General features: G+C 28.7%; 1 protein-coding gene across 2 annotated transcripts; it reads right to left on the reverse strand.

Moving 5' to 3' along the window:
- Positions 1–12,646: 12,646 nt before the first annotated feature.
- LOC101259370 (E3 ubiquitin protein ligase DRIP1-like) lies at positions 12,647–17,874 on the reverse strand. Of its 2 annotated transcripts, none has more exons than XM_026033003.2 (8): positions 17,740–17,874; positions 17,488–17,609; positions 15,812–15,911; positions 14,875–15,364; positions 13,748–14,313; positions 13,605–13,655; positions 13,025–13,097; positions 12,647–12,949 (listed from the first exon to the last, which is right to left on the reverse strand). In XM_026033003.2, the coding sequence occupies exons 2-8, from the start codon at positions 17,594–17,596 to the stop codon at positions 12,782–12,784; spliced, it is 1,557 nt and encodes a 518-aa protein (XP_025888788.1). In that variant the 5' UTR covers positions 17,597–17,609; positions 17,740–17,874; the 3' UTR covers positions 12,647–12,781. The 2 variants fall into 2 exon arrangements, with proteins under 2 accessions (XP_025888788.1, XP_069145350.1); XM_069289249.1 differs by having other exon boundaries at positions 13,605–13,670.
- Between the last annotated feature and the right edge of the window lie 6,636 nt (positions 17,875–24,510).

Consider the following 24,510-nt stretch of genomic DNA (forward strand, 5'->3'; position numbering starts at 1 on the left):
AAATTAAATTTATTAATTAAAGTTATTGTTTTGTTTCAGTTTCAACCTCATAGTTTTGATAAATAAAGTGTCAATTAGGAGATATATTTAAAAGAGAAAAAAGTAAAGTGTATTTTGTATGAATAAAACATTATCATATGAGATTATGCATTTACAAAAATCGTAAAATTTAGATATAAATAATACATCCTTCTTTTTAGACCTTTAATTTATTAGAAAAAAATATAATTAGTAAAAAATATTTTAGTGAAATAAACTCCTTAATGAATATTTTAAAATAAGCTTTCCATTTTAAGAAATTTACAGAGAAAAAACCAGTGGCATTTTACTGTAAATTCCTTACCAAAAGTATTGATAGTCAAAGGAAATTGAAGAATCTGCTACCAATTTATTACTCTAAGAAGTGTTCAAGAATTTATTGCACTGTCTGCTCTTCTCGATAGTTATATTGAGATTCGATTAATTTAAATTTACGTATTAAAATATTTTTTTTAAATATAATATTTCTTACAAAAACAAATCATTTTAAAAACTCGATCCTATTATACATCAAGGGCGGAATCATCTAGTAATCAGGAGTTCATCCATCCTTTATTCGATGGAAAATTTTATTGTTTATGTATATACTATAAATATTGAATTCTCTTCATCTAATTCGAGTGTTGACTTTTTTATACGTTGAACTTCCTTGATAAAAATCTTGACTCCGCCTTTGTCGGAGACATAATGGAAATATTATAAATATATATTTTTTTCTTGGATCATACAATGGGGAGAGTTATTGTGTTTGGTGCTAAATAAAAATAAAATAAAATTTGGAGACAAGTTGAGAAAATTATGGGAGAGAAGCAACCTTGGATCTCTTACACATGCAAATCCTTGTTATCAGGAGAAAGTGGACAATTATTTTTATTTTATTTCATTACTATATAAAATATCATTTTTTAGATAACAAAAATAGAAAATATTTTTCTTTCCTAAAACAAAAAAGGACCTAGAAGATTACCTTTTACTTTTTGTTAAAGAAGAAATGGGTCAAAACCAATTTTTGCCCCCTCATTTGTGGTGTATAAAGTACCAATAATTTATGTTCAATTTCTCTTTATCTTGTATTAATTTTGTCCAAGCAAAGGGAGCCAAAAAGTAGGTAGAATTTTTGCTAGAGGCATTCAACATTATACACACATAATTTTTTTCGGACTTTTATAAGGGTAATTTTTTGGTTATTAGGTTCAGTTAGTTTGAAGGGCGATCATCTATACAGATGAGCCAGAATGGATCTCTCTTCAATGTGTCTGAGTCGAGCATGTCTCATACGATCTACCTAATGCGGGTTTACATTCTTTATGTGGTTTGTTTTCATGCTATTACACAATGAGGATTTATCCAACACGCACAAAGTATTCAACACAGAGTCTTCAGTCGAAGAACAGAAGCGATGATAGAAGTTATAGCAATTACGAATCACTTCGCGTTCCCAAAATAAAAAAGAAAGCAAACTACTAAAATTTATGAATTCAATTAATATATACAAATACAAAAAATTACATCATAATATCATATAAGATATCTTAATCAGGAGTATGAATTTGTTTGTCTTGATAATGTATGTGGTGGATTAATGACAATTATCACTACCTTTACAGAAGAATAATATACATACCTTAAAAATCAAGGGATAAAAGTGCAATTTTTCTTTTGGGAAAATTGTATACAATAGCAAACTAATAACCTAAATTTAATGGAATAGCTAGGGTTTGATTTAATTGTGCTCCATAGCAAACATTCGCTAAAAATTGCCAGCGTCTCTCTCTCAAAAAATCTCGCTCGCCACTCTCCATTCTCGCTCGCTTTAAACACAGAAGTGTATAATTCTGTTTCTGTTTTGAATAAAGCGAGAGAAAATTGTATATACACATGCAAAAATGTATATCTTCGTGTTATACACTTAATTATACAATTTACAAACATTTTACTTCAAATATTGCAGATAAAAAAGGCCAACGAATTATACAATTTACATACATTTTAATTCGATTCAACTGTATGCAAAACAAATTATACAATTGTTGCGAAATAGGCCAGCGAATTATACAATTGTATATGTATAGCAAATTATACAGTTTTATGTTTGCTATGGAGCGCAATTATGCAAAGTTTGCTATAACATACAAATATGAATTTTTTGTTTGCTATATGTGAAAGTTGTACTTTTCTTTTAAGTTTTTGTTTCAATTTTCAAGCCCAAGTTAAATCATTTGGGCCGGATCCATCATTCTTTAGAAAGATAGATTGGGCCTTTGGTGGTGAGCTTAATGCTAACATATTTCACCGTGCAATAAAGACACAAAAAATATTATAATAAAGATAGTGAAATTAGTGCATCTTTTATCGTATTTGTGAAATTATACTAGATATTTCATTTTTGTTATCATTGTAAATCGTAAATGACTTTAAGCACACATTTTACATATCTAAGTTGGTAATAGTGTTCCTTGTAATTTGAAACAAAACGCATCTAACTAATTTGCTTATGTTGGTTTTGTTAAGACTAATATTTGTTTTTTTCATTTTGTTTGAATACCAAAATTTGAACATATATGATCTTAATGAATTGTCATAGACAACCAATCCAAACTACAATAAATATGAACATACATAGAATAATAGAATTCTACAATAAATAAAAATAAATAAAAATGAAAAACATTCTTTTAACGTTACGAAACGAAATAAAAAAGATAAATAAAATGAAAGTCACAATACAATTTTTCTTTTATTAAAAAGTACTTATGATAATTTTACTATTACTAAAGAAAAAATCAGAACCCTCAAATTCAAAAGCCTAAAATAAATAACTAATTTTTAAAGGCATTGACCCGCCCCCGGTCAACTTCACCCAAAGATTTAATGTTCATGACTCTCTATATGGTCTTTTTTATATTATGTAATCTCTAAATTCTATTGAAGACTTTTATAGCTTTCAATTAAAACCATTAAATGCAATAATAATAATGGTTGCTTCTAATTGTGGTTCATAATAGCTTAAGATGACTACTTTTTTTTTAAAGAAAAACTTTGGAAAGCCAATTAGCAACCTAATTTTTTTCCTACCATACAACAAAATAGATATTTAAAAGACAATCGAGTTAATATCGTTGTTATTTAGAATCATTAAAGACTTTTGCAACATTCAAATAATGTCAATCATAAATACTCATACTGATTACTACAACTTAATATTTATCAACAATTATATCATTATCAAAATGATTGAGAAGAGATACTTGATCGTTGATCCTATCGATCCCTTGTTACGAGCTGAGCTAATACCTTATGTTGATAAGTTACAAGCATGTTATAATGAAATAAGCATAACAATAACAGGAAATAACCAAAGTTCAATTTTTTTTTTATCCCAATCTCTAATGCAATGATCATTTCATAATTCAGAATAATTCTCTTCACAAATAAACAAAACCCAAGCAAAAATTCCATTCCATTTAGTACTAAATTCTTTTTTCCTGGCCAAAGAAACAGAGAAAATACTACTAAAAACTCTTTCAATTTAGAGGTTTTAATATGTTATATATAGCCAATAAATCTTTTTTTGATTAGGTACTAAAATCTTCTTAAAAATAACTAAAAATTAGTAAAAATCAAATGGATTGGGTTATTGACCCATTACTTGATCCGTTTTGACCCCCAAAAAATTGAGTTGGATTGAATCTTGACCCATTTGACTATCCAATTATGATTCAATCCGTCCAATTGTCACCCCCATAGTATAGACGCAGGGGCGGAGCCATCCCTTAACTTACTTGTTTGATAGAACAAAGTGATTTTTTCTTCAAATTCTATATAAGTAATATATTCAGAACACAATAGACAAGAAAAATATGTCATCCATATAACTCAGAAAATAAGACGTTTGATCATGTTTCATTGTGAAGATCAAACAAAGCATTAATCAATTTGTTTTCAAAGTGGAAAACGATATTTGGAAATTTTGATTCATGTTATAGAAGTTTATCAAAGAATTCTTCTTAGAACCAAGTTTTCTCAAATTTAACTAGAATGTGTTCATATGAGCAAGTTTCAAGGGAAAGGAAAAGTGTTTTCGATTCGAATCGAGGCAATATAAATTTGATGAGAAAAGTAATTGATAGTTTGATCAAGACTTATATTGAGATAATCAATGGGAAATAAAATTCATGAAGTTTGATAGTGACATAAAAAAAAAAAGTTATGGTGAACAATTTTATGACAAAGAAAGCTTTCTCCCTGTAAAATTTGAATGTCTAAGCAAAGGAGAAACTGCATGGTTAATATACTAATTTAATTTTGGGTGTGATCGAGAATATTTCAAAACCATCACAAATTCTTGAGCAGAAGCTTCAACTGTTATCGAATTTTTTGCAGAGTGAGGTGCTACTCTTAACCACAGTTTTTCTAGATGTTTGAGAGGCAATTCAGGACGAATCAACATTCCTAACATGCGAAGCTCCACCTACATTTCAAATCATTAGGATTAGGAATTTAAAATAATCAGGTGTCATGCAAAAGGTACCAGAGCAAGTATTGAATGACGATAAAAGTATATATTTACCTCGTCTTCGCTTTGAAGACTCAATTTTTGTGCAAGGTACTTCTTTATGTAGGAAGACGGCTTGTTCACATCCCTATTTAACCAGAAAAGAAGTATAACATATTAATTAAAATTAAGAGGTATTTTGGAAAGTAAAACGATGTATATAGTAATAAAGTACAAAATTACAATTACATAAAAAAAAAAAAGGAAGAGGGGGGGGGGGGGACACGACATGATATTTTTTATAAATATATGTTCAAATATAATTAAAGACTTACTTTATCTTTATGTAGCTGGTAGAAATCTGTGGTAAAGGTGAAGGACCTTCTCTAAAACAATCATATCTAGTCAATCACTGTTACATAAATCAAAATAATATAGAAAAAGTAATACATAAAATTAAAAGTCAGAGAATTAAACTCACTGCTTATCACATGCTATCAAAGTGAACCAAAGATGATGATCTTCATTTACTGCTCTTGCCTTGGATAAATCATTCTTCCTATTAAATGGTTCAATACTTGTGTCTTTGTTGGAGATGCTATCACTCTTTGATGAATCATCAACATAAACACTACTCTCAACCTTCAACAAGTCATCACAAGAGTTAGTACACTTTTCATTCACTAAGGATATTCAAAGTATTTAGAATGATACGCGAACAAGCCAAAAAATTTCAATATTTAATATATAATATAAGCAAAATGATTAATCCATTAAGCTAAAAGTAGTGTATTTCTAGAGAATAGGACGAATATCATAATTGAAAAATATGTACAACTTATCACATGACTACTTAAAACATAAAGTGGATTCAATTAATGAAGTACCTCTTGATTAAGTTGAGTAGCTTTAACCGAAAGAAGATGAACACTTGAACTTCTTGGTTGATCTCCCTTTATCTAATAATATCAATTAGAATTGCATTTTTCGTTATAGTTTTTATCAAAAAAATAGTTAAAATAAATCTATAAAACAACTATTATTATCGCCCCCTCAATCCCAAATGAGTTAGGATTGTGACTAAAACATAAAGTAGATTTGAATTTTAAATTTTACCTGTTGGTTATGTTGAGTTAAGCTTCCCGGATGTGTATTTCCCTTGTTAAGATCAACCACATCGTTAAATATAGACGGATCTTGAAAAGGATCAATATTAGCATCATTTTGAGAACATACTCTTCTTCCTCTTCCTCTACCTCTACCTCTACCTCTTTCCCTTCCCGTACTACTATTCGAGATGTTTTGTTGATTCAGAAGTTGATCATCATGAAGAAGTGGTGTAGCATTTTTAGTGGAAGAGATTGGTTTTTCTTTTCTCCTTAAACTTGTACCAACAACAAGAGGAGTAGGAGGAGGAGGCAATGGTAGAGTATCCATGAGCATGATAGAAATTTCATTAAGATCACTCTCCTCAAGACCTAACTTTTTGAGTTCGCCTTTTTTGGACTTTTCAATTAGTCCACACTTAATTAGTTCTCTTCTTTTATTTGAAATCATATCTCTGATCCCTTGTACTTGGTGATCAGGCCTGAAAATTAAGCATTATATAATATTATATTAATACTTATATTTCACGCGCGTACTTACACACATATATGTACTAGGAATGAAATTATAGTTCTGCCTACTTGTTCGACATAACCTAGAGTCAAAATCATGTACTTGTATTTGAAAAGTTAATCATAATATGTACTCTCTTAGTCTTAAATTATGTGAAAGGGTATGGAGTACGAGGAATAAAACATTTCATTTTGACTAAGAATTTAGATATGAAATCTTCAATTTTTTAAATAAAAATGTATACACGAAAATTACTCCATATCAACATAGCTAATGAATCAAAATATTTTCTTAAAAAATTGTTTGACTCATATAATAGGATAGAGAGTGTAAATAATGTGTAAATGATGTAATCATATAACATGACACTATGTCTTGATCCCTTGCATTTGATGATCAAGCCTAAAAATTAAGCATTATATATAAGAAACAGAATTCTAGTGTTGTCTGCTTGTTTGACATAACCTAGAGTCAAAATCTTATTTTTGTATTTGAAAATTTTTACTTGCAATATGTATTTTATTTTTCTCAAATTATGTGACAGAATACGAAGTATGAGGATCAAAAGTTTTTCTTTGACTAAGAATTTGGGTATAAATTCTTCAATTTCTTAAATATTAAATATATACAGAAAAAGTACTCTAAATCAACATAACTAATAAATCAAAATACTTAAAAAAACAACAACTTGACTCCTCAAATAGTAACACTATAGCATATAATATGATGGAGATGAACCATATGGAAAAAAAACACAAAATCAATAGTGGTGTCTAGGACACTGGCCTAAATTTAATTTATCAAATGCTTGTTATTTTTCATCAGCACAAAGATAAAGAAAACTATTATCACCATATAGGCATAAAGAAGAATAATCTAGGGTTGCATCAGAAGTGCATTTTTGTTTTTACTATTTAAGCCTATAGTCAAAATATGAACGTCAAAATACTTAGATTTTACTATTGATTTTGGTACAAATACTCAAAACATATTTGGAAATAATTATTGTAAGTCAACATAAATAATTATTCAAAAGAATGTGAAAACTATACTCAGAGAAAAAAAATTGTTTAGCTATCTAAATAATAACACTTTCACATAAAATAGAATTTTTTGTTTAACTATCTAAATAATAACACTTTCACATAAAATAGAACGAAGGGACTATATGACTCTAGATTTCACATTATGTGAAAATTAGAAATTAGGAATAATTTTTTTATATATAAATCACAATAATTAATAATTAGTACATTTAAAAGTTATATAAAAGATCAAAATCGGAGACTATACCTAATTTTCTGCAAGGGGGCAGCACCTAAATCTGTATTGCATTTGGGACAAACTTTCAATTTCTCTTCTTTTACCTTTTTCATTATGCAATTCTTGCGAACTGTAATACAAAGTTATAAAAAAAAAAAAGAAAGATATTGAACCATATTGCAAAGCTCAACTCTTTTAATAATAAAATCTCACATAATATATAAAAATAAAATAGTGTCAATGACTAGGGTCAAATGCAACAAACTGATCATACAAGAAAATTAATAAATAACTAAGCTTTTTAATTAAGAAACATGATAAATTCAACTCAATTCACAAGGACAGATGATTTATTAATATCAGTAAATTACAAAAAAAAATAAAAAAATTATATTATTTGTAAATAAATAAATGGAAAGAAATAAAATATTAAAAAATTTAAGATCATGAAATCACATGTTCAGATGATTTATTAAACATCAATCAAATATAAAAAATGACCCCCCACCCCCCTCCCCTCCAAAAAAATGCACCTAAGTAAATTTTTTTTTTAAAAAAATATTGGAAAGAACGAAAAAAAAATCAAAATTTCAAGATTGTGGAATGATAAAAATAAATTATTTATTAAAATCACCGATTTTGCTTTTAAAGGAAACCCAGAAAATTACAACAACCATCTAAATCAATAGTCACACAGTAGGTTTGATGATATCGATCGCAAATGACAAAGATTGAAAGATTGTTTCGATAACTCCGCTTAATGAGAAATAAAAACATCAAAAAAAATGTAACAAAGAAAGTTTGAACTTCAAAACCATGAAATCACAAGAACACATAATAGATCAACATTACTCAAATAAAAAAAAGAACACAAAAAATTAAATTAATTACAAAGATTTGAATTTTCTTACATCTATGACAACATTCTTCAACAATTGAGACATCTTTGCATAGCTTTTTGCAAATCCCACATGTCAAAACACTCTTCATCCGAGCTTGCCGTTTACTAAGATCATCCATCTTCCTTCATGCATTGTAAAAAAAAAAAAAGCCACACACAAGTCAAATATTATTTTTTCTTAATTATAAACATATAAATTCCATTATTTTCATGTAAACCATATACTAGAAAAATCTTACAAAGAGAAAAACTAACACAAAAGATTACCTTTGTTTTCTTGATTCAGTGTATATATAAAGGAACAAAGAAAAAAAAAGAAATTTTTTTTTGATGAAAATTGATTTTTTTTTTTGGATTATTATTTGAATAATTAATTTGTGTGAAGAGGTCTCTTTTGACTTGCAAAAAGTAATAATAATATATGGACAAAATTGGTTTAATATAAATGATAATAATATTGAAACTCAACTATTTATAATTCCATAGTTTTTAATATCATGAATGATATAAGAAAATTTTACCCTATTCTTTTTGTTGGGCTGAGCTAAGATCAACTTGTCTAAGATTTAATTTTTTATTGAATATATGCTAATTTTTATCAACATATATATTGAATAATCCTAAATCGAGACAGATCTATAATTTGAAGTTTATAGATTTTTGTAGTGATCTAAAAATTGTGATAAGCGAGTCATAAGTGGTTATTTTTTAAATTACTTTGATAACAAGTGAAATAAAAATATAAATAATTTTTTTTACATATGTCAACCAATCACAATTTTCCATTTGGATACTATATTTTTGTCTTGTCCATCATAATTGGCTTAAATAATGAAAATTAAAAAATATACCGAAAGTAAATATACAACTTAAATTACACCATTGAATGAATATATATAATTGTTCGTTCTTATTGTCACATTTTGATGATAATTGTCTATCAAGTGAAAATTGTTGGTTCTTATTGTCACATTCATTATCAGTTGAAAAGATTTTGTAATGATTCAAATCAATTTTAAACGTATCATAATGAAATTTAATGAATTTATTCTTTAATTAGAGAACTTTATACAAACGTATTTATAGTGAAAGTGAGTTTGATAAAAAATTTTAAAAGTATGTGTACAATCATATATCATTATATGATTTAATTCGTTGTGATAGTGACAAGCGTAGATCATCCAAAATAGTTCAAATTTAGAAGAAAAAAATGGAATTATTGGATTGCTTTTTTTTTTTTTTAATTGGGGAATTTGATTATTACAAAGTTGAATTTGATTATTACAAATTTAATGAATTTATTCTTTAATTAGAGAACTTTATACAAACGTATTTATAGTGAAAGTGAGTTTGATAAAAAATTTTAAAAGTATGTATACAATCATATATCATTATATGATTTAATTCGTTGTAATAGTGACAAGTGTAGATCACCCAAAATAGTTCAAATTTAGAAGAAAAAAATGGAATTATTGGATTGCTTTTTTTTTTTTTAATTGGTGAATTTGATTATTACAAAGTTGAATTTATTGTACCAAATGCTGATGAAGTAGTACCAAATAAATATATGCTTAATGTATACAATAGATATATTTTCTAAGAGAAATTTTTTAAAAAGAGGGCTTGGATGGACAGGGTCTAGAATAATGATAATGTGATGTCTAATGTTTTTTTGAAAAATGATCTAAATACACATTTTATTTATTATAATTCTAAAATTCCTTGCCATTCTAAAAAATTTCAAAATTCCTCTCGTAAACATCCTTTCCCACTCTGATACACCTTTTACCTATGTATTCGGATGTCTATTGGTGTATCTGAAAGTCTAGTGATGTATCTGGATGTCCTGTCCCTTCTTTGATACATTCCTCATTTATGTATTCAGATGTCTTCTTTTGTATGTGGAAGTCCAGTGGTGTATCCAGAACTCATAAATTTTGAGAAATTTTTGTAATTTGAAGAAAGAATAGGAAAATAATGTAATTACCTCATAATTAACAACATGTGATTTATGCAAATTATACATATTTTTTTTACCTCTTTTATATGGTTATATTATAACTTTATTTAAGACGGGGATTTAGCATAGAACATGTGAGGTAAAAAATTGCATTTTCCTTGTTCTTAACAATTTATAAAATATCCTTTAAAATACTTCATTAGAATAGTTTAAACCTTGTCTCTCACATATCAATTAACAATTATAAGCTTGTAATATAACGATTAAATGCTAGTTCTGAGACTTACAATAGTTCTCGTTAACTTAGGTGGAATGTCTACAACAATCACAACTTGAATCACTAGTTGTCAGGAATCCTTACTTGACCAGAAGAATTCCTAGTTCCACAACCAATTAATCATTGAGTGTTGTAGAGATAACTCTTGCCATTTTTAGGACAATTGATTTTTAAACTCCCGTAATAGCGTTTACATAGACAGGGTTAGGGTTTAGGATTATGTTAACTAATAGGCCAACTTATATAGCTAATGTTCTTTATGAATGTATTAGGCCCAAAACATACTTTTACTAGGGAAAACTACATATATAAACCAAGATACACAAAATAATTACAATTTGATAGCCCAATCCAAATTAATTCAACAAATACCCATTGACCCAAAATAAATTACAACCCATATCCTTCTTTAGTTTAGGCTACCCTTCATCCCTCTTTAAAATTAGGCCCCATTTTGCCTCTACCTTTTAAACTTTAGGCCCAATTTTCCCCAATCAAAAATGTTTAGGTCAAAATGGACAATATCACTAGCGAGCAGCGTTGTTACAAGGTATCAAAATTACTCTTGTGTCAGGCTTGTTGATGTGGGCTAGAGTTTAACTAAATTTAAGAAAATTTTGGTAAGCTAGGGAAAATCTTAGTGCCGAGTCTAGAACAATCCATGTGGTGGGGCGAACCTCAGCGAGAAGGCTGAGTCCAAAAATGGGGTATATGTGACACCCAATCTAAAGATAAAAAGTCTCACATCGTAAAAACACATGAGAGATGTTGGATATATAAGTGTGGAGACCTTATCAACTGGTGACACATTTTACACTCGTACACGTCTAGGCCTAAAGGGGACAAATCACTAGCGGGCTATGTCATTACATTTTTACGGGCTAACACACATGAAAAACTGAGAGAATTGCTTAGTTCCAATAAAATAGCTCCAAAATGCCTAAAATATATCAAAAAAATGGTGAGGCTTCACGTATCTCCCCCAAATCCCTACGGAAAGTTTCATAAAAGAATTTGTAAAATAATTATCCAGAAGCCAGTTCACCAAAATATTCATGGGTTAACACATACAATAATTCGAACAAATTGCCTAATTACTGTAAAGTGTCTCCTAAATAGACAAAATATGTGAAAAAAGAGTGAGACTTCACGTACTAATCTCCCAAATCCCTGCGGAGGGTTCCACAAAAGTTTTACAAAAAACCATCTAGAAATCATTTCACCAAAATATTCATGAGTTAACACACGAAAAATTAAAAAAGTCTCATAATTTCTGTAAAAATGCTCCTAAAGGCCCAGATTATGTGTGGAAAGTAGAAGGGCTTCACTTACTTACTCCCTCCAACTCCCTATGGAGGGTTCTGTAAAAGTTTTGTAAAAGGAAAGTCAATAAGCTATGTCACGAATTATTGATAGACTAACGTACACGAAAAACTGAGAAAATGCATATTCATCTAAAATGTCTCTTAAATGTCTAATGTATATGCAAAAGGAGTGACATTTTGACATACATTTCTCCCTACTGCCTATAGAGGGTTCCATAAGGTTAAATGTTCAATGCATAATTCATGTTGAGTGACCCCTAAATGCTAACAAAACGACGTGTATTATGGTGAGGCTATAAGGAATATTCCTAAGGTGCATATAGATGGTTTTATAAAGATTTTGAAGAAAAAAATTTCCTACTGAGATAGGTAATCGAAGGGAGAACTAGATGTATCTTGCTAGTTTGGGGATAGTTTGCGGATGGGATTGACGGGATAGATCTCTATTGAAGAAAGAGGTAGATCCACACACACTAGAATAACATATAAACAACATTTGTATATTAAGCATAATGTTTGCAAAAACCACAAAAGGAGAAATAAGATTCTTATTCTCCTTTATTTTCTTTTGTTTGAGTGAAAAGATATCTCAAATGAACAATCATGTACAAATGAACCATCCAAAATGTTTCAATTTCTACTAGCTACAAGTAAAAATATCAATTTATCAACATTTTGTATACTAAATTTAGACTTAATTATATATATAAAAAAACACACACATACAATTCTTGATAAACAACTCATAGCTAAGGTGCAAAACAAGTAAATCAAAAGTGTCTAATAGAGTTTACAAAAAACATACAAATGAAAGGTAATTGACAACATGCAACAAGAAGTTTTCTCCTTGCAATTTTGAATATTTAAGCAAATATTGTACATTTTTAATACAAAAATTCAATTATGGGTGTGAACGACAATAGTTCAAAACCATGACGAATTCTTGGGCAGAAGCTCCAACTTTTGCTAAATGTTTTCCAGAGTTAGGTGCTACACGTAACCACAATTCTGCTAGGTTTTTGAGAGGAAAAGTAGGTTGAATTTGCATTCCTAACATGTGAATCTCCACCTACAAGATGAATTATTACTATTTAAATAAATAATCACGTGTCAAGCAAAAGGTAGATGATAAGTAGTTAATTACCTCGTCTTCACTCTGGAGACTCAATTTGTGTGCAAGGTACTTCTTTATGTAGGAAGACGGCTTGTTCACATCTCTAATTAACCAGAAAAGAAGTATAATATATTCATTGAAGTTAACATGTATTTTTGAAAGTAAAAAGATGTATATAGTATGAACGAAAATACAAAATTAAGGGGTGGGGGGGTGGGGGGAGGGTTACACTTCCATTAAGTTTTCGCTATACGAGGTCCAAGGAAGGGCCAGACCATTAGGGTTCATTATATGCAGTTTTATTCGCATTTCTATAAGGAGTTGTTTCTATAGCTCGAAATTGTCATATCCTAATCAAATTGCAACAACTTTACCAATAACGTTAAGTCATCCCTTCCTTTGAGAGAGAATCACAAAAAAAAATTACTTCTACCAAACTAATTTATAAATTCCACAATGGCTATTACAGTTTTAGTAAAAAAAATGAATGAGCAACATTTCTTTTATAGTTGTAAGATATGTTCAGTGTTATTCTCCATCTAGAACTTCAAGAATAGCTATAGACATGATATATATTTTTGTAGATATTTAAATGTAACTAAAGACTTACTTGATCTTTATGTAGCGGGAAGAAATTTGTGGCAAGGGTAGAGGACATGTCCTGGAACAACCATATCTAGTCAAATATTGTCATATAAATCAAAATATCGAAAAAAATATACATAAAATTGAAAGTCATAGAATTAAACTCACTGTTTATCACATGCAACCAAAGTGAACCAAATGGGATGTACTCTTTCATTAACTACTCTTGTAATTCCACTGATTGTACCTCCTTCTGTCTCAATAGCAACTTGAACTTGTGCCACGTTAAGATTTGTTCCACCATCACCATTACCACCACCACCACCGCTAACAGGAGGAGGAGGGAGAGGAGAACTATTCGTTTCTTTTTTCTTTCTACCACGTCTCCCCTTTTTCCCTTTCCCTTTATCATTATTATTATTATTGCTACTTGTTGGTGCTTCTGTAGCTTGAACAACATCTAGTTTTTTAACAACATTTTGTTGTCTAACTTTCTGTTCCTTAACTTTTGGGGAAGGCACATACTCATCGTCTTCTTCATCATCATCATTGTCATCCTCATTTTCATAATCTTCAAGATTGATTATTGGAGTATTACTGATGAACTTTGGAACTGGCTCTTCACTTTTTGTTACCAAGTTGTTCAACGGTTCCCACAAGTCATTCATTTCATCCAATGGTTTAACACTTTTGTTTTTCTTTGAGGACTCAGTTGCATAAGCAATACTCTCAACCTTCAACAAGTGATCACAAGAGTTACTACACTTTTCATTCACTAAGAAAATTCAAAGTATTTAGAAAAAAATTAAACGAATAAGCCAAAGAATTAAACATATAGTATATACATAGTGTAATATTTTGTTAGGAGTTGTCAATTGACTCCCTTTAGATGAGGATAGATTTGCTTCATTGATCTTGGTCCAGCGGTCAACAAAATGTTTAGAACTTATATATACCTATGTTGAGAATGAGTGTGATCCACATATGTACATAATTTGAATAAAAAGTGTTGTATAAGTTGAACACATAGAACCCAACCTAGATTTGGCTCGAATTCCAACCAAGTCAATTACTTTCACCTTGAACATTAACTAGTGGTTCAAACTTTTTATTGATTAGACAAGAAATAATTAATTACCTAATACTAACATATGACCGACCTATGATATTTAGACTCTTTAAAAAATGTCAATGAATGTGTGTCAGATTCTTCAAAAATATAATTTATTTTTAAACAATCCAACTCAAATACAATGTTATAAAAAGTAGCAACTTAGCATATGACTAATTCATACCTGTTGTTTATGTTGAGTATCTTTGCTCGAAAGAAGAGGAATGATTAAACTTCTTGGATATGTATCTCCATTATTCGAATTAACATCATTAACATTATTTTGTGGACTTTCTCTTCTTCTTCCTCTTCCTCTTCCTCTTCCTCTTCCTCTTCCTCTGCCTCTTCCCCTTCCCCTTCCCCTTCCAGTATTACTACTCGTAACGTTATTCTGATTTGAAACTTGGTCATCCACAAGCTGTGTAGTATTTACTATGGAAGAAATCAATTTCTCCTTTCTCCTTGAGCTTGTAGCAATCATAACAGGAGAAGGAGTAGGAGCAGGAGGAGGCGATGGATCAATGAGCATTTCAACACTATAATTAAGATCAATATCCTCACGAGCTAAATTTTTGGGTTCGTTTTTATTGAATTTTTCTATCAATCCAAGCTCAATTAGTTCTCTTCTTTTACTAGAGAATATGTCTCTTATCACTTGCAGTTGGTGATCAGGCCTGTAAAATTAAGTATCATAAAGTTATATCAATACTTATATTTCACACATATATATACACTTTAACATAAAAATAGAACTGAAGGAGTATAAGCTACAGGTGCCTATGGTCAACACAAGAAAGTCAAAATACTTATTTTGACTCAAATTTGGGTACAATATTTGGTAATTTCACAAAACTTATGGCAAGTCAATGTAGTGAATGATTCAAACTATTTGATATTTTTATTTTTTGAGAGAAAATTATAGTTAAAGAAAACTCTCCAAATAGTAACACAATCATAATAAAAATAGGACAAAAGAAGTATATAATTTTCTCCGTTCCACTTTTATGTAATATGATTTTCATGTTTTTTCAATAAAATTAACTTATTTAAAGCTACGAGAAGAAAGATATACATCACTATAATTAATAATTCAAAATATTTAAAGTTATGAAAATATATACCTGAGTTTATGCAAAGGGGCAACGCCTAAGTCCCTATTGCATTCTGGACAAGTATTCCATTTCTCTTCTGATATCTTATTTGTAATGCATTTTTTGCAAACTATTAAAAAATATTTAAAATAAATTAATCAAATTTCATAGAAAACCTCAGAAAAAAAAAATTTGACATGTAATGAATTAAAAATAAAGAGTGACAAGAAAAAAAAAATGTTGAACCATATTGCAACAAATTGATCATACAAGAAATTTAAAAAATAAATTGTATAAATCAAGAAACATGATATGTACTAAGTTTATGTATAAAAGACCTAGATCACATAAATCTTGAAAATGACACAAATACTATTGGAAATCCTTGGAAAGAACGATTATAAAAAAAAAAAAAAAATCAAGACAGTTTATTTACAAGAATAAATGATTTATCAAAATGTCTAATATAAATAAAGAAATACCCAAAAGACATAAATTCAAATTTTAAATTAAAACAAAAACAATGAAAATAAATATTAAAAGTATTTAAAAATTTCAAGATCATGAAATGAAAATACAAATAATTTATCAATATTACTCAAATAGAAAATGAAAATACAAATAATTTATCAATATTACTCAAATAGAAAATGAACCCCCAAAAACTACATTTCAATGAATTTTTTTCTAAAAAAAATACATTGAAAAGAACGAAAAAAATGAAATAAAAATAAAAAAGTTAAGATCCTCAAATGACAAGAACCCATAATATATATAAATCACATAACTTTTTTAAAAGAAAAAGAAAACAGGAAAAACCACAACTACATACACCAATAGTCTCACAAAGTAGTGTTTGATGATATGCAAAAATAGAAAACTTGTTTCGAGAACTTTGTTTATATGAGAATAAAAAATATCAAAAAGGGTGTAACTAAGAAAATAAAAGATTCAAGATTATAAAATAAGTACAAATAATTCATGAACATCACTCAAATAAAAATGAATCCTAAAAAAATTACTTTAAATTTATCTTTTTAAAAAAACACATTGGATAAAACGAAAAAAATAATTCAAGATCTCGAAATGACAAAAACAAATAATTTATCAAAATCATTGAAATTAAAAGTTTAAATTAAAAATCCAAAAAATTACAAAAAACATCAACAATACCAAACACCATTACTCTCACAAAGTAGGATTTAACAAGATTTGTCGATAACTCCGCTTAAAAAAAATAATAAAAAACAACAAAATTAACATCACAAAGAAAATCTAAACATTAAGATCATGAAATCATAAACAACAACAACAACACACACCATTATTCTCACAAAATAAGGTGTGAGTCTACCGACCGCAGAGATAAGAAAATTATCTCGATAACTCCGCTTCAATAAAAACAATAAAAAACAATGAAAGTAACATAATAAAGAAAATCTAAACATCAAGATCATGAAATCACAAATAACACGACCGCTACTCTCACAAAGTTGGCTTAAGCTTACCGACTGCGGAGATTAAAAAAAAATTATCTCAATAACTCCGCTTCGATGAAAATAATGAAAAAAATTTAAAAGAACATAACAAAGAAAATCTGAACATCGAGATAATGAAATCACAAACGCAAATAATTAATTATTAACATCACTAAAATGAAAAAAAAAAAAATAAACCCAAAATAATGAAAATTAAAATTTTCTTACATCGATGACAACATTCTTCAATAATCGTGACATCTTTGCATAATTTTTTACAAATTCCACATGTCAGAACACTCTTCAAACTAGCTAGACGTTTATGAAAATCATCCATCTTCCTTCAAACACTGCAAAAAAGAAAATTTTAATGAAAAGGAAAGTAAAATCAAATATATTTTTTTCCTTAATTATAAACATATACATTCCAATTTTTGCATATAAACCATATATCAAAAAAAAATTAAAAAATCTAAGTACCTTATTTTCTTGATATAGAAAAGAAAAACAAAGAAAGAAAGAAGGATATATAAAGGAAAAGGGCAAGCGGCAGGTTTTGCCTTTTTGGGAAGAAGTAACAAAATTTTTAAGAAGTTTGAGTTTTTTGGATTGTTAATATATAGGTGTGAAAAGGTTTTTTTGAATTACAAAAAATAATGACAAGTATAAAATTGGTTTTATATTATTAATAATAATTAAAAAAAAAAAAAAAGCTCAACTATTTCTTCCATGGTTTTTAATACCATGAATGCCACAACAAAACTTCACCCTTTCAAAGTTCTAGTGAAGAACCATATACTATGTGCTTTTCTTGTTTGTTTTACCCTATTCTTTTTGTTGGATTATGCCTAGGCCAATTTACTCACGACTCAATTTTTATCGTCGAGTATATTTTGTTTTTTTATTGATCAACTTGTGTGTCAGACAGTTCTATATTGAGACAGAGTTATAATTTAAAGTTGATAAATTTTTTTAAAATAATAATTTCTAAATTGTAATAAACGAATCATGAAAATTTCGTGTTTTAAAATTATCTGATTAAAAAATGAAATAAGCAATGTAAGTCACGTGGAGTTAGTTTTGTGCTAGCGATAAATAATCATTAAGTAACTGAAAATATAGTCAAAGTGCACGAGAATAGAATGAGATATTACCCTCTTTTTTTTTTATTAAAAAATGAATTATTACACAATGATTGATATTTTTAAACTATGCTCATGCATCATACATTTAATTATTTTTTTTGCAAGCGAAGTTAATTAATCATATCACTTATGAAATAATAAAATAGTTGTCTTTTCGATTCTTGATTGGTTCATGATATAAACTATTTTAATGTTTATTGTTAACTAGTTAATCAAATCGTGCTACCTTTTTTTATATATATATTAGTTGATATTAAAAAAGCTAAAGAAATTGCAATACTAAAATGTATATATGAAAAAATCAAATTAAAAATAACAATAAAAGAAACAAACTATAAAATTAAATTAGTTTCAAGAAAAATAAAAATAAAATTATAATTTTTCCTTGGAATAATATGGAGACATATTTCTTTACGAGCCAATTTTGTATACGTTGCTCTTTTATTTTTAGGTATTTTAAATTATTTATGTTATTTTGCTAATATTTTTCTTTATATAAGACTGTTTACTTTTATAAATTTATTTAACTATATAAATTTAGAGTTCATGTAGTTTCTCTTATTTATATTTTAAATTTGTTATGATTATTACTTTAAAATATGAGCATATCAATTAGTGCATGTAATTGATAAAATGAATAGCCTAAAGTTTTTTTTTTAATTGTTTACACAAAATTTTCATATGGAAAACATCGAAAGTGTAATTCTAAATTCAAGGAAGAAAGTAGAAGTTATATTTATTAAGCTAATGTGATAAATAAGAACATGTGGAAAAAAATTGGACAATAAATTAAAAATAATAATAATGAATATGAAAAAATTAGAAAAAATTATTTTTTAATTTATTGTATTCTTTATGTAAACAAGTTGGACTAATTGTTATTATTAAAAAAAATTAATGTAATTTTTTTTTTGGAAATATTACACTCCACTAATTGTGACAATAAATATCAATTTTATTCTTTATTGTCCACATTTTTACATTTGTGAAATAAAAAATTACATTAAAAATTTTCATATTCTTTATTATTATTTTTTCACTAATTGTGACAGTAAAATATGCATTCAAAATTTTAAAAATGAAAAATTAGGACAATAAATAATAATAATAATAATAATAATTGTGACTCTTATTTTTTAAAACTAATAAATAAGAACATATGTGAAAAACTTTTTAAAATTATATTTATTTTGGCTAGTGCACCTTTTTTTATTGCCAACTTTAATCATAGATTCATCATGAAATGTATTAAATTTAAACGGATGTTGCTTCTTCTTTTTTTTTTTGGAGAGTTACACATTTTCATTTTTAAAATATATTTAGTGAGCAATAATTTTATTATTTAATTGAATAATTACCTAAATATTTTAAATTTTTGAAATTAGATAAAAAGAGAGATCTCACAACTAGGAGAGTTAAAATGGATGGTCTAATTTTATAAAGCTATTTGAAATGACATTTCATTAGGCTACTCTATTTTAATAAAATTACACTCTTCAAGGAGAAATTTTTTTTTTAAAGTGATAAATATTTTTGCCCTTGAATCTACAATAAATAATAAAAATAAGTGGATCATATGCATTTTTTATACATCAATCAAAACTTGATTGTGATATTCATTTCTCAGATTACATTGCTAAAAATGTGAAATAAATAAATCAATAAAAGAATTTATTACATACATCTATTTGTATTCTCCTTGAACTAGTAACAAAATAGATAATTGATATAAATGTCATTTAATATTATATATCTTTTTATTTTCACCATTTTTTTTTACAAGTTCTTTAATTAAAAAAAATGCAGTAACATCTCATTCTATTTTCAGATACTTAATCATTAAAGACAGAGATTTGATTAAAAAAACACTTTTTTCAAGACGTGAAAAAGGATATACTTTTGTAAAATATCTTTTTAGATTATTTTTTTTTTATTTTTACGTTATGATTCCTTGAACAAGTTGAGAGAGTTGGGTTACTCGATAATTATGAATTTTCATGTAACCGCTAATAGATTATTTATACCATGAATTTAACTATTAAAGACATTGTGTTTTCTTTTTCAATGATACTATCGAGTCATTTAACAAGAGAGAAATTTCTATCTAAACAATCTATATTTTGTGTCATGTGTGTTATATAGTTAGCTAGGATGACAAATATTACCAATCATATTTAAGACTTCGAATATGATTCTGGACGAAAATGGATTTCATTCGACAGGTAGAACTTTCATAAAAAAGAGTTGAACATCTACTATATATATTTACTTCGAAAAATAATTTAATCTTTGTATATGTAGCATAATTTTAGGATAAACAGGGTTGGATAAAACTCTTTTGTCCCTCTAGCTCCGCCCCTGATTTCAACTATCAAAAAAGGAGAAATAAGATTCTTATTCTCCTTTACTGTTCTTTTGTTTATAAGTGAAAAGATTCTCCACATTAACAAATTCAACCATTCAAGTATCTCTAATAAGGTTATGATGCAAATTTAGCAAAATGTTTCAATTTCTACTAGCAGGAAATGACAGAATTACTTCTGTTGAGAGGTTTAGCATCTTGATGGGTTCCAAAATAGTAGAAAGAACAAAAAAAAGACGAGAATAAGCAACTCAAAGAACCAGTTAAAGGTGAACCATTCATATAGAAAGACTAGAGAGCAGAGTCAGATACAATAGCAGTGCATTTAACCTGGGGAAGATTTTGACACAAGAACAAGCTACAAATAAAGAGAATTTCTCAACAGGCAACAAAGAATCAACTTCGACGAGATTGAGGATGCAAGAGATCAAGAATAGAACAAAATGTAGTCGATAGCAGCAACTTTGGTAAAAGAATTACCCTACCCAACAAAGCAAGTGAAGAGTGGTTCCATGAAGAGAGTGATATTTGGGCTCCAGATGTTCTGATTTGAGGTAGAAGGAATAGGGGTTTTCTAGGAATACAAGCTAATTATGTATTGATACTAAATGACCTTGTGTACTGCAGGGTCTGTGCCTTGCCAATGAGGCATGACACAAGACTTGGAACAAACTCAGGGGCAGCCTCTTTGAAGGTGCACTGTGTGTCTGAAGGAATTCAATGAACAAATTTAGCCTCCCCCAGACTCCGAATAATGAAGTGCTTCCAGCAGGTCACAAAGAACTTGAACCTAGAAGGCAAATGAAATGCCGATTTCCACTCCAACTCATGCTAAAAGCTATAGGTCTAGAGGTTCTCAGCCAAACTTAAAACAATGCACATGTTGAAGCTATAAGATTAGAGCTACTAAAAGAACAGGCAACAGAAAGCAGGATCACACACACATAAACTGAGTTCTAAGCAAGAGAAGCAAAATTAGAATTCCGGAGTGTCTTCATCTTTCACTCTTGCAGTCCCGTTAAACACGAGATGGTTTAGATATACTTTTTCTTTTAACACAATTTGTGAAATGTAAAACGAAGAATTACAAACTACCATACCATTGAGACATATGCCCTCTATTTCTACTGAAAAACAAAATCAGAGTTTTTATTGTATTTTATATTGAAATTAATATCCTCCTATTAGTGTTTATGGATTTATCAGTTGAAACAAATATCCACCTATAAATAACCCACTATCAACAATAGGCAAGAAAAAAGTACAGCGGAACAAGCTTATAGAACCAACGTGACAATCAGAGTTACCTAGAACTGGATACAAACCTACAATTCCATCTAACTCCAAGTCAACCAACTCCAAATTGATAGTCAACCAAGCTTTTACGTCTAAACAACCATTCATATCCATGTCATGCACCAGAAAAACAACAGAAGCAGTTTTCACTTTTCACTGCCTATGCAACTATTACTTCCAATCCAAACTAACTTCTCACAGTTTATCTTGTTAAACTATGTTAACTACGTCATCTCCTTAAACTATTAGAAAGAAGATACTTTTACTTGCGTATTCAATTTGGACTGCAATACAGCTCCTTACACGCATGCATATTTTTTTCTTGGACTAAAGCACATGGAAACATTTGACGCCGAATGTTTAATTGTTTGAACTCCCTCACCTAACTATGGATGAGTCGTATCATTTATTCACTTAGGTCTGCAACCTATATCTAGCGCAAAACAATCAGTTTAATTGTTTGAACTACCTCATCTAATTATGGATGAGTCGTATCATTATCATTATACAGAACAGGAGAAACGTTACCATTTTATTTCCCAATAGAGAATTCAACTACATCAAGAAAAGATGAAAAGCCTCAATCTTTTCATGAATTCAACTCTCTGCATGCGAAAGCTTCAACCAGCAATTTCATCAGTCTAATGATACTAATTACACTAGCCAACTCATATTTTCACTACAACCATATACTAATTTTAGAAAACTATGCCTTGAGATTCAATCATCAGTATACTCTCCTCTTGGTCTAGTATTCACCATCTCAAACATTAATGGCAATGAAGCTATCATTTCCAATCTAAACTAAGTTACAAGGTCATCTCTAGCCCATTAGAATCACTTAGCAAAAAATACAAAAATTACCACTTTATTTCCTAACAAATGAATTCAACTGCATCAAAGAAGATAAAATCCGCAATTTTCATATATTCAAATCTCTGCATTTTGAGAACATCAAACCAATTTCATCAATTGAACAATACTAGTTACAATAATCAACTCAAGTTTTTCCTACAATTCAACCACATCCCAATGAGGAAAAAAATTACCTACATCAATCATGAAAATTCAAACGATAGAATAATTTCCTCTCGGACTCTCCGATAGCAAAGCACCATAAGGCGAATCCTCCTGATCTTCCGGAGCCCTAAGTGAACCGTGGACACACATAATCACAATTCCAAAGCCAATCGAAACGAAGATGTTCATCCAAATTTTAGCAACCAGCAACGCAACAAGAGTCACCAAAGTCAAAAACCCTAACACCAACTTATCATCCACATCGAAACCAAAAAGCTCCAAAGGTTCATTACGAGAGAAGTAAAGGTAAATCCAACCGACAAAGATGATTAGGAACAACACAAGTAAAATTGGCCGAACAATTAAGGAGATTAATAGGATAGAGAGGACGATTAGCGCGTAATTACCCGCGAAGTAGCGGAGGTTTTTATTGATCCGATAAGTTGCATCGGATACTGAGATTGGGAGGCTGAGGGCCGCTATATCTATGAATAACGGCCACGGTCGGACGGTGACGGCGGCGACTGTTCCGGCGTCCGGTGGAGGAGAAGACATCGGAAAGTTCACTTTTTTTTTCGGGTCGGAATGGAGCTGATTCGGTCAATGTGGAATAAGAATAACTGAAGTAAATGGGTTTATAAGTAAACTTGGTTTTGTTTTTCTATTGTCTTCAATTGTAACCCAAATATATTGCTAAATATTGATTTAGACCCTAAACTTTCGAGAAAAGGTCCAAAATAGTCCATTATTAGACTTAATGTCCGAGTTTGAAAATATAATTACTTGATATCCAGCTTTAAACAAGGGTTCAAAACTTTTAATGGTCGGATTACAAACTTTATCCACCTTTAGATTGGCTAGTTTCAGAGTTTTATATGTTGAAGCAAAAAAAAAAGACGGAAAAGGTTTTTTTAAATCTTTATATAAGGAGACCTTTATGACCGTTCAAGAACTTAAAATTGGAATTAAATATAAATTTTGAAAAATCTCACACTTTTGGTTGAATTAGAGTGTTGAGAAGTCAAATGAGATTTTCCCTTATTATGAATAGTGCTAAAAATTGGATAAATATATATATAAAAGATTGAATTTTTGACTCGTTATTCGGTGCCTGCAATCAAGCTCCGATTAAATTTGAATTGTGTAATACAAGGCGTATTCGAGAATGACACTCTCAACAAGATTTTTTCCATACCTAAAGCTCAAATTTGAAACAGTGATTAAGGGTGAAGCAGTCTCAGCAGTGCACCACACGTGATGATTATGTAGTCTAATTGTTATATGACTAGTGCAGAATTTTTGGCAGGTCTACTTTTATATATATATATATATATATATATATATATATATATATATATATATATATAAAAGAAGAGAGATGAATAAATAAATGAACCAATTTCATAAATAAACTAAAAGAAGCAAAAC

This window comes from Solanum lycopersicum, chromosome 9 (genome assembly GCF_036512215.1).
Source record: "Solanum lycopersicum chromosome 9, SLM_r2.1".
Classification (NCBI taxonomy): Eukaryota; Viridiplantae; Streptophyta; class Magnoliopsida; order Solanales; family Solanaceae; genus Solanum; species Solanum lycopersicum.